The 12351-nt window shown below is 38.4% G+C and overlaps 1 protein-coding gene across 2 annotated transcripts in view; it reads left to right on the forward strand.

Annotated features, from left to right (window-relative positions):
* TRPM4 (transient receptor potential cation channel subfamily M member 4) overlaps positions 1-12351 on the forward strand; it is a 260833-nt gene that overhangs the window by 104567 nt on the left and 143915 nt on the right. For both annotated transcript variants that reach the window (XM_072425747.1, XM_072425748.1), the window contains exons 7-8: positions 3588-3652; positions 4101-4283. In XM_072425747.1, coding sequence (XP_072281848.1) covers positions 3588-3652; positions 4101-4283 — 248 coding nt within the window. The remainder of the gene's footprint in view (positions 1-3587; positions 3653-4100; positions 4284-12351) is intronic.

Consider the following 12351-nt stretch of genomic DNA (forward strand, 5'->3'; position numbering starts at 1 on the left):
ACTGTCTACCTTTCTTGTTATTCAAGATTGTTTACTTGGCACCTGGCTCCCTTGTTCACTATCTCAACCCAAACAAATGCACCTGCCTCCTTTTGTGGTTGGCACAGGCCCTTTGATCTCAAATCTGGTGGGAGCAGTCGAGAAATCTGACTGAATTGGGTTACTAGATTGAGCCCTAACATACCTTTTCGGTGATAGGTCTTGTAATGTTTAGAACTTTTGATCGATGGTCAGATTAGCTTCATCCATGTCAAAATCAACTCTTATAGGAGCGATACAACCCCTATTAGCTGGAACTTTTAGGCATGGAAGGGTAGGGAGGGGCAAAAAGTTTTCATAGTATAGTGCTCAGAAACTTCTAATAGTAGCACTGGGGTAACCAACTAACTGGAGCACACACTTTAATACAGCTTTTTTGAAATAATTATATAATGAATTAATGAAATAGGACCCCCAATAACCCCCAAAATAATACAAAATATGTTTCTTGCTACACATTAGTATTGTATATTGTAAACCTTGTATACTGATAGCAATCTAAGCATAAAAGTGTGATTAATGTATCAGAACGTATTTGTACATTTTTCTCCTCCATGTGATTTGATGAGAGGCTGTTAGGAAAAGCTTATCAGGCCAGCGATTCCGTGCTGTGCGCCACCGCAGTATCCCGCACTGCCTAATTTGTCCAGCAGTGTCACTTGCAGCAGCAGGGAGAATAAAGAAAAAGCATCACCCCCTGGTTTCCTTTAGTCGTGCAGCTATGATATTTTTTTATCTGCATCCCCAGCACACACTCTGAGGCTGTGCACAGCTGAAGGGTTTTTAGAGGCTTTTCAGTTCCTGACTCTATCCTCCGCTGCCATTGGCTGCTGTGACTTTATAGCCTGTCCTCTCCCAATCACCATTGCCTATTGTAGCATTAGGCTAGGCTGATTTGCTGCTGGTGTGGATTTGTCTCGTTTACTGTTTCTGACCCTGTGAGTTTATGCTGCCTGGACCATCCTTTTGCCTATGATGCCAACTCTGCTTGTGTACCTTTTCTGGTGGACAGATTACATGTGTATGACTTTTTGCTCTCTATTCTAGCCTTGTCTCGGTTTGAATTAGGGACTGCTTTATCTGCTGGCTCCTGGTCCTCTGCCAGCCATTCCCCAGACACCATCCCTTGTGAACAAAGTCCTGGGGGCAACAGTGTGCTGGAATATGCAACCAGTCTAGCATGGCTGAGTGGGGGCTTGCTATAGGTAAAAAGTGTGACGTTTGATTGGGGGACTGGTGTCTGGCCAGTACTGTGGTTGAACCAGAGCCACATCACAAAGATGTGAAAGAAAAACAGGTTTTACAACCATAAAGTTGGAATAAATCATAGTAGAACATAAAAATATTTCCTTATTAAAACCACAGTTTGGGTTCTATGGGGTTATTTTGACTGCATTTCACCTTCTGACTCCTCCCTTCTTTTTTCTGCTCCTTATCTGTGCATGTCAATGGCTGCTAGGTTGATGCAAGGCAGTCCTAGCATGGTGTTGCCCTACACTCTGCAGCCTTGTGCCCTACACATTTCAGTCCCGCCCTCAGGCATGAGCAGATGCATCAAGATGCCAAGCATCCTTCCTCATTGCAATTGCCATTCACCTTTCTTTCCTCTGGTCCTGTCCATTACCATTTTATGATTCTGTCACAGAACATGGGGTACTTAACCTCCCTGGTGGAATGAATAAGGAGGATTTTTAAATGTAAAAGCAGGGAGTTTAAGGGAGAGAAACTTCTTGTCATTTTTTTTTCTTCTTGGAATATGGATAAGTTACTGCCTCAAATGCCCCACTTGTATAAGCTATGCTATGGATTTGAATTATTAAGCATCATATTTTTTGTCCCCTTTCTCTTTTTTGTTTGACTTCTTTAAGTGCTAGAAGGTGGCTCTCTGAATTTGTTTTAATAACTGGAAGAGAAACATGGAGTTTAAGAGAAAAAGTACATACCCTTGCCTGTAATAATATTTGGGTGGCCTGACCCCTCACTTATGCATAAAGTTAAAAAGAAAAAAAATGAAGAATGGGTTTTTTTGGCCAGTGATGTCAAAAATATTATTCAAAAACAAATTTTGATTACAATATATACACCTACATTTGGCAATATACACAAAATAATAGATATGGGAGTTTTTAAGAGGAGTGTCCTAACATGTATATAATAATAAGTCTGCCTAGCCTTAATGTGACTATAGTATGAAGAGGAGGGAAAGAAGAAAAGCTGGCTTTTATAGGCATACGTTATAAAAGAAACAAATTATTTTTTGTTTTAACATTATCACATAAAATTAACTATTAACAAATGTACATATAAAAGAAAATCTGGGTAGCAGGAAGTTGTTGTAAACAAGAAGCAAAACAGCAAAGGTAAAAGCAATACATTTTAGGAGAGAAAATTTTTCATTGTTAGAAGGACTCTGCATGATATGGGCTGGAAGGGAACATTGCCCTTAAAGAACACACAACAAAAATGTTTCAAGTCCATTCTACACCAACACACTGTAAAATGTATTCCCATTGCAATTTTAAAAGGCAAAAATGGAAACTTTTGTGGCTCGCAGCTAATGTTAAAAAAACCCATAAAGAACAGGCATTCTATAAAAATAAAAAAATGAATTACCAAATAATGAAATAATGAATTACTAAATAAAAATTTAGAGAATATAACTTAAGGTGTAAAAGGGAAATCAAATATTTAAAAATTCAATATGAAAGGTTGCAAAAGAAATAAGGCAAACTGCCAAAACATTTTAAAATATATTAATACCAAAAAGATGAGGTATATGAGCATGTAGGTCCCTTACAAGATGACTTGGGATAACGAAAAGTCAAATATTTTACTGAACACTCTTTTTTTGGCTCGAAGGAAACAAAGTATGTACACAAAGGAAAATGGTGAAGCTCATGTCCAAAATAGAATTGGCATTGCTAAAGAAAAGCTAGATAATCATCTTCTTACCCAATGATGGGTGATTTTAGCTACCCTGACATTGACTGTATGTTGACACATTTGACACAGTATCCTCTAGATAAAACTAAAACTAAGAGGAATAGAGGGACACAGCTATAGGGATAGATTCTCTCTTGAGAAGAAGCGTTTAAGAGGAGATCTAATTCCCCTATTCACTTTACACAGGACAAAGGGGCACTTGATGACAAGATGTTCAATCTTTGTGTAAGGAAGTGTATCTTCCACAGTAAGGTCTGTGAAAACGTGGAATAGGGTACCTCAGGAAGTAGTTATAGTGCATTCTATAGGTTGCTGTAGGGAAAAGATGTATGCTTTTCTAGACACACAGTATTAAAGTTTAAAAGGAATGACATCAAAGACTGTTTATCCAGGGATCATCTATTTGCCTTACAGGATGAGGAAGCAATTTTTTTTTCTGTTGATGTACATTGAACCATTTGCATAAGCGTCTATATGAATTTTATCTGGATTATGCTGGTTTTTTAGTATGTTTTTTTTTTCTCCCTGGTGGCTACTGTATAAACAATCCTGATTTTCAGTGTTCAGTCTTTTTTAAGCTGCAGTAATTTTATATTCTGTTGCAGGTAAAGGAAGTATAGAAATCCCTGTTCTGTGCATGCTTATTGCTGGCGAATCCAAGATGCTGGAGGTAAGGTATGAGCAAAAGCTCATGTCGCTAAAGCCTTTTTTTTTTTTTTTTTTAAATGAACATTTTTTTCATTAGGATTTCATTGAAAAAGTAGATCTCCCTAAGACAGTTATGGTAAACTGGTGCAAACGTTTGTAATTGTAAGTCCCCAATTACCTGAAGCAGGTTGTAGTATCCATTTGCCATAAAAAAAACAGTTTTGAATGGAGTGGTCATTTGTTACACTTGCAGTCCAACCAAAACTAAGAGGCTTCGATTAAGCATCAGTTTATTACATGAAATGACATAACTTTCTTTAAAATCTATTTTTAACATTTTGCTAAGGCACTGTGGTTAAACCTTCCCTGCAGAATTTTCTTCTACAGTTGAAACTATCTGGACCAAATGACAAAAGATTTATTTATTCACTATCGCCAACTCTATATACCCTTTCTATTTATATTTTCAGAGAGTTTACAATGCTACAATGAGCCCTATCCCATGCCTCTTGGTTGCTGGTTCTGGTGGGGTTGCAGACTGCCTGGCTGAAATCCTGGAGGAGTCAATGCCAATGGAATCCATTAGAACTGTAATAGAGGAGAAATTAAAATTGCATTTTCCAAAGGAGAACTTGGTTAAAATGGTTGGAAAGGTAAGAAATTTTAAAGAAAGAAAAATTAAAATAAAAAAGTTACAATATTAATAATACAACTTATTGTAATTTATGTGTTATCAAAATAAAAAAAGGATATGTTTTGAATAACCAAAATATGGTTGCAGATTTGAGGGCCTATTTACACCATTGAGAATCAGAGACATAGCTGTGTACTGCAGCGCACATTGCATATTTTATTTTTATGCAATGACAAAGAGTTATGGTAGTTCTCCAATTTAGTGCCCTTAAAGTGTCCCTGCATTAAAAAAAACACATTACATTTTTCTTTTATTATTCTCCATGAAAACAATAAGCCTATGATCCATAAAAAGCAAAAAGTGTGTGTATATTAATAGTATATTTTGCATATCATGGCAATATGAAAATTCATCTGGTCCTTAGCAGATTAAATTTTTTTAATCTAACCTCAGGTATAACACAACATGCAATTAATTTAATTGTGTTATTATTTACCAGAAATTAAGTCATCTGTGGGAAAACTAAGTACAGCCTTTGATCCAATATACTGTTCAACAAACTTTATCAAAAATAACTCGGAAGAAATTTTTTTTTTTTTTTTTTGTATGACAGTCATTAACTTTAATTTGGAGAACTTTCGGCCCTTTCTTCTGTACAATAACGCTTAATTGAGCTTAATTGAGCATTTGATTAGGCACAGTTCCTTAGGTCCTGCCACAGCATTTTGATTGGGTTGAGGTCTTGACATTGGCTTGCAACACCTTGGATTTTTTATCCGCTATTTTGTTGTAGATTTGCTGGTTTACGTAGGCTCATTGTTCTGTTGCATGACCTAATTTTGGCCAAACTTGAGCTGTCGTGCAGAAGGCCTTACATTTGACTTTGGAATATTTGGTAATATTTGCTCTGTCTAACCAAAGGAGTTTGTTCCAGAAGTCTTGTGGAGGTCTGTAGCTGTCTTGTAGCTGTTGTTTATCTGATGTTGTATTTACTCAATTTTAAGACCTGCTAAAGACCAAATGTTTGTTTAATATGTCTGACATGCAAAATCATTGGCTGTATCCAGACTAGCAGAAACAGAAAATGCCAAAAACCATTACCATTAGATGGAATAGGTTAGTGTTCAGGGGCAGTTTTTATTGCAACTGTGACAGCACAGTAATATATTCAAGAAGCTAAAGGGCATTGTGTATCTCTTCAGGTATTACTTCTCTTAGTAATTTTAAGTCTAAAAACCAATGTTTATAATTTTACATTTTTTAAATCTGAATGTTTCAAGCCAATATCTAAATCAAAACAATGCATTTGTAGATCATGTTCATTAAGGGATCTCAATTTCTCTGCACTAAACAAAAATCCGAAACAGTAAATCAAATTATTATACAGTATTTATATAGCATGGACATATCATGCAGCGCTTTGCAAAGTCCATAGTCGTGTCACTATCTGTTCCTCAAAGGGCTCCACAATCTAATATCCTACCATAGTCATATGTCATTATTACAGTTTAAGGCCAATTTTTTTTTTTTTTTTGTGGGGGGTCAATTAACCTAACTGCATGTTTTTATTAAAGCATACTGCTCAAACTGTTTAAAGCATGCCTGAAACAAAGATACTGCAAAGCCAACACAATTTATTAAGTTTTCCACCTTGAAGGCTTCTTCTGCTGCACATTATGTCAAAGTGTCTTTTTATAGTTTGGTTGCAAGGGTAGTTTGGTCTGCTGCCAGTTCGTTTGCAATGGCATATAGGAAACTATTTTCTCTGTACCTTTTAAAATATGTAAGCAGCCTTTTTATGTGATGTCTAGTAACATCAATGCATATATATTTAATTTGTAGTGCTTTGGTTAAAAATGGCAAACAAAATTGTTTTAGGGTCTGATCTTGTGCTTTCTGTAGAAGAATCGTTGTTGAGCCAGCAAAACTGTAAGTTGTTTGAATGAACTTACAGCATTCACAAGAACCAGATTGAAGTTGTGGCAACTACAGAGGATGTAAAATGCCAGTGGATTAATAAGAATCCAACAGTGTACACCATGTTCTTTGTCATCCTCATATTGAAGACTTTCATACCCATATCCTATTAGACTTCCAATATCCAGGCCATAGTGTGAAAGTGCGTGTAAAAAGGCATCTGTTGGGGCATGTTATGGACCATCAGCGTGAATGGCTACAAATTAACCTCCCCAGCGGTAACCCCGATTGTGGCTTGGGGTAAACAAAAGATGCTGAAAGCATCTCGGGGTAGCTAAAACGATGAAAAAAAATGATAAATACTATGTTACCTGCTCTGCCGGCATCCTTCTTTGTGATCACCGTCATCTTGCATCCTCTGTCCAGCGTCCTCTGCATCTGATGAGTCACCCGGTAGTTCCCTGTGACATTGGTGCGTGTGGCTGTTGCGTTGGGGGGGTGGCGGGAATTTCAAATTATATTGTATTGCATTCAATACAAAATAACTGTATTGAATGCAATACAGTGAATTTATATGTCTAAAAGCAGTACATTGTCTTTCATGAAAATTTTTTATACAGTATAATATAATGGTATAAGTATAATATTTTTTTTTTTAATTGTTAAAAAAAAAATTTTTTTTTTTTACATTTATTTAATTTATTAATTTAATATTATTTATTAATGTAATTAATTTTTGGCATGATTTTGTGTTTCAAACTTTTATATACTCATACTAATATAATATACTGTAAAATAAATTTTCATGAAAAACAATGTACAGCTTTTAGACATAAATAAACTTTTAGACATAAATTAGAACTGAAATGAACAGCCCAGGAGGTTAAACTGTCCAGCACTTATCCGGCATAGCATTCTTTCTGAACACTACTATGGGGATTCCACATTTGGGAAAAGTTATAAAAAGCTTACTCAGTTTAGCCAAAAAAGAGTATTGAGAAAAAAAAATTAAAAATTAGCATCTGTGTGTGTATTTATATTATCTATGAGATAAGCATCAAACACACTCACTGCAGAGAGGTATTTCCAAATTCTCTGTCCACTTTAATTCATAAAACTTCATCGAAAAAAAGCAGTCCTCCAGGGTGTTTCCCTCACAGGGGTTTAAAGTCTCATCTAAAGGATAACAGCGAAACACAACACCAATGGACTTTTTTTTACTACCCCGAGTGTGGCTCCGGGTTACCGCTTTCAGCAGGTTTTTTTTTACCCCGTGTCACACTCAAGCTTACCGTCAGAGTTCCTGGAGAATTGGAGTTCCCAGACCCCCTTTGTTTTGATATGCTAAATTTTAATCTCGATTCTACAGCAGTTCCCAAGGGAGTTCAGGCAAATACACAATATTATGGTTTAATGTGTATATCTCTACTAAAAGTGTAAAAATGTATACAGAACAAGTATAAACAAGCACTGATTAAAAGCAATGATGAAGACATCATCAATACAGGCAAATAATGTTACACTATTTGTCTGTTTTAAACATACAACAACAATTTACACAATTATTGTTACCTAGCTTCACTTCAGGACTTCAAATATTTCTGTTGCTCATTTGTTCTCTGCATTCCAGTCTCATCTGTGGGTCAACGCATCACTTCCTCTGTCCTGGGTCAGTCTGTCTCTGTCTTTGTCTTCTTCAGTCTCTATATGTTTACATTATCCTACCAGGTTTACCCAGTCCCACTCCCCCCCCCCCCCCTACTCGTTTCATGTTATGAGCAGCCTGGCAGACCAGTCTATTCTATTTCTATTTTCAGACCAGTCAACTAAATGTTTTCATATTGGCTATAAAATCGTAAAAATACCCATAGCACTACACCCTTCACCGTCTGTCAAGCTGATGGCTCCCAAGCTTTGAGCTCAGTTTCAGCAGATCCATGTGCTGCATGTGAAGCCCCTCAGGTTAGGCTATTCATCATTTAAGGCTTGCTATTGATAAGGAAAAACAATACCTCTATCCACAGTGAGATGATTTAGAGGGTTTATTTAAAATAAACATTAAAAAGTAAAAGATTGAGATAAAACACACATGCAAAACACACATGTGGAGACCCAATGGCACGCTCAGAAGGTCTGACTACTATCCCCAAGTGAGGACCGTTTAATCAGAAACTCTGGACACATGCCAAGTGGGGCCCTCAAAAGTTATATTGTTCTTGTTACATTACATCCGCATTGTAGAAGAAACATGACATTACATCCAAATTTACTACAATTATTTGGATTACTATTATCTCAACCGACTCCACCAAGGCTGGCTCCAAGGTTAACTCTGAGCTGAGAGATTTGGAAATGAATATTACTCAGCAAAATAAATTCCTGGCCTCCAGGTAAGCAGATGCTGAGCCATTTATGGGCAATATAGGAAACAGCGCCATGTCCAGCATTTGGACATGGAAGCTGCTGGTGTGCTGAGAAGTTGTCATCCAAAGCTGCTATGGATGTTGCTGTCAGTGGAGATCCCAGAGGTGGAGGTACATAGCCTGGGGATGACTATGGCTGTGCAGAGACCTGTCAGTCCTAAATGCTCTTCAAGAGACAAATGCTGGTAATGCTTCTGTGTTCCCTGTACTGATCGTACTGCTGCCCTGACCAACGTTACTAGTGGTAATGCTTCTGCACCTCCGGTGGTTTCCATGGGTAATGGAAAAACCTCTAACCCCTCCTATGCTGCTCCCTGTGCAGATAGAGGGTGTGTTGCAGCTATCATATGCATATTACTACACAAAATATAGGAAAATCATAGAGAATGAGTTCTGTGGGTACAATTCCCCCCTCCAGCCGATTCCAAAGGAGGAACCTCCTCTAAATCAGGTGGATTGGGGAAGAGGTTCCCCCTCCAAGGGATGACATTCATTGACTTGGTGCTGCAAATGTTTATTTTTTCTATATCTTTTAATAACATTTTTGTATACCACAGGATCAACAAAAGAACATGACATCAATAAAAGGTGTGCTAACAAGGTATCAGGGTCCTTGAACAGTGTTGGGGTATAACAGATATTTCTAGGAAAAATAATAAAATTAAAAAAAGGAGAAAATAAATGTTTACAAGGATGGGGGTGGATTGACAGAGCAGTATGATCACAGAAAACATTTTTAAACATTAACCACAGATTTTTGTCATAAACACTCCATCCATTTTGATGATCATAAAAATGCATTCAATATATACCATGTGAAATGTTGAAAAGGTTCCAGGATCTTTTTTTGCATTGTGACTATAAAGGAATAAAGAATAAAGGGGTACTATTTGCCAAAGAATTTGTTGATATGTTTGTAATCATTTAGTTGAGCATCTAGTGCAGGGGTTTAAAACACAAATACACAGAGGGCCGAAATTAAAAACATAGACCATGTCGGGGGCCAAACTTAAAATTTATTGAAAAAATTGAGAAAGTTTACTACTTCATCCATAACTAACAAAAGCAAACCCCTCTACACACACTTTAGAGTTGAAAAGACTAATTTTCTATCTGTCTATGCAGGCTGTGTGTTGTTCATCCTCTCACATCACAAGTTTGTCTGACACTAAATATTACACTATGCAGTCTCCAATGGATTGAAACAAACACAATGACCCTGGTAGTCAGGCACCATGTGATCATTCCCTAGGCTTTGTGTCACATGATAAGGAATAATGTCTATGTATTATATGTATTGAAAATGATGATATGAGGTGGTAAAGCGGGCAGGCGGGCCAGATGTAGTTCATTTTTGGAATTCTTTGGAGGGCCAAAAAAAAAAAGGACATTGAGGGCCAGATTTGGCCCGTGGGCCAGTGTTTGACACCCCTGATCTAGTGCTTCTCTATAGAATAATGTTTTTAGAGCAACCGTAATAGCTACTAGCTTGTGGGGGGGAGGATTGTTCCATGTGTGAGCAAGGAATGTCTAGCTGCTGGAAGACACAACAAAATCCATCCTCTTTCCCCTATCTTGTACAACGTTGGAAAGTTCATCCTAACATTCAAACAGACAAAGGGCGGGGTTGGCAGGGACAAAATAACCTGTGATTGCATGGATATATTGTAGTATCCTTTGCCAGTAATGTGTAATTAACAGACAAGGCCATAATTGGTGAACCAGTGTGGCTGAAGGTGCTTCCTGGGGTCTGAACAATTTATATGCATGATGGAAGATTTTAATTTGGGTTTCCCTCCACAATTTATTGCTTTGCGTTCTGTTTGATATCCCTGCACAAAGGTGGAGGTAATGTTCTCAATATTTAGTTCTTCTCCCTATCTACACATGTTGTTGGATGCTAATGGTTTCTTAACCTCCTGAGGGTTAACCCCGAGTGTGGCTCGGGGTAAAAAATAACAGCTGATAGCAATAACCCTGAGCCACACTAGGGTGGCTAAAAAATAATGATTAATCTTATCTAGTCCAGCCAGTGTGCTGCCCGTCCGATCCCATCCTCTGGTTCCAACCATTTCCTCTGATCAGTCCCCTGGCAAAAGCGCAATGATGTTGGTGCGTACTGCCGTCGTGAGGGGGCATAGTGGGAATTTCCAATTTTTTTCGTTTTGGATTCAATACAAAATAACTATTGAATCCAGTACAAAGTAATCATATTTGTGGATTGCTACAGTGATTGTTACAGTGCCCTACCTGTCTGCCATTACCTTTGCCTGGATTCTGACCACCTCTCTGCCTGCCCTGACCTCTGCTTGGATTCTGACCATGTCTCTGCCTGCCCTGACCTCTGCCTGAATTCTGCCTGAATTCTGACAATGTTTCTGCCTGCCACCAGCCCTGACCTCTGCCATAGCTCCCAACTCAAGCTGTTTTGGAACAACTTGAAGACCGCGAGAGCGACTTGGAATCGCTAGTAGAGTCAAGCGACAGTCATTCGTCTGGAGACCTGTCATCGTACACCGAAAGTGACAGGGAAGATTCTATCACTGAGGTTAGTGATGTTTGCACTTGGTGCTCAATTGACAGTCAGGCTCAGCCAGTGCCCCCAAGATTCCCATTTACTGGGTTGCCTGGCCTGAAGGTAGAGGTGGAACACAGCCCCTTGGCATACGGGGAGTTATTTCTAAATGACAAAATCATTCAGAAAATAGTTGAGCAAACCAACAGGTAAGCTGAGCAACAATTTAGCTGCTACACACAGGAGGTTTTCCAGAAGCAGGATGTGGGAACCTGTCACCGAAAAGGACATCTAGCTTTTTCTGGGTCTAGGTATTCTTCAGGGAGTGGTGGGGAAACCCCTTCAGAAGTGGTATTGGTCAACGAATAGACTGATTCCTACACCTTTTTATGCCACAATCATGTCAGAATATAGATTTGGCTTGATAATGAAATATTTACATGTTTCAAATAATGACGCTTTTGATGAGACCACTCATCCTGCACCTAAGCTCAAAACAATTTGGGAGGTCTATCAGGAGATCCTAAACAACGTCAGAAACAGCTAAGTGCCTCAAAGAGACATAAGTATAGACAAAAGTCCAATGGCCTACAAGGGGAGGCTCAGCTGGGTGCAATACATAGCATCCAAGAGAGCACAGTTCGGTGTAAAATCGTTTATGCTGTGCGACTCAGCAACAGGCTTTATTTGGAACTCTGTGATATACATTGGGAAAGGCATAAAATTTATCCCCAGATTCAGCAACTATGGAGTGGCAACATGATCTGTCCTGTCACTTATTTGAGCCATTGCTCAATCAAGGCTATTGTGTCATTACAATTTTTACAGCTCCCCTGAACTATTGGAGTTTCTTATCCAGCATAAAACGGACACTTGTGGAACCGTTAGGGCTAACTGGCCCAAAATCCCATCCTTGTTTGCCAAACAGAAGCTCAAGACTGGGGAAATAGTTGCCTAGTAGAAAGGCAAAATGATGGCACTGCGATGATGTGACAAGAAGGATGTCTGCCTTTTGAGCACAGTGCATAACACTGCCACTCTTATGACACGAGCAAGAGGTGGGAAAGAGATCCTGAAACCACAGGTTGTCATAGACTATAATAGTGCCATGGGAGCTGTTGACAGAGCCGACCAAGCAATGACTTTCTATCCTGCCGTTAGAAAGCAGCAAAGAAAGTACTATATAAAGATCCTCAGACATCTTGTGGAACAATGTTTGTGGAATGCCTACA

Source organism: Pyxicephalus adspersus, chromosome 11, assembly GCF_032062135.1.
Source record: "Pyxicephalus adspersus chromosome 11, UCB_Pads_2.0, whole genome shotgun sequence".
Classification (NCBI taxonomy): Eukaryota; Metazoa; Chordata; class Amphibia; order Anura; family Pyxicephalidae; genus Pyxicephalus; species Pyxicephalus adspersus.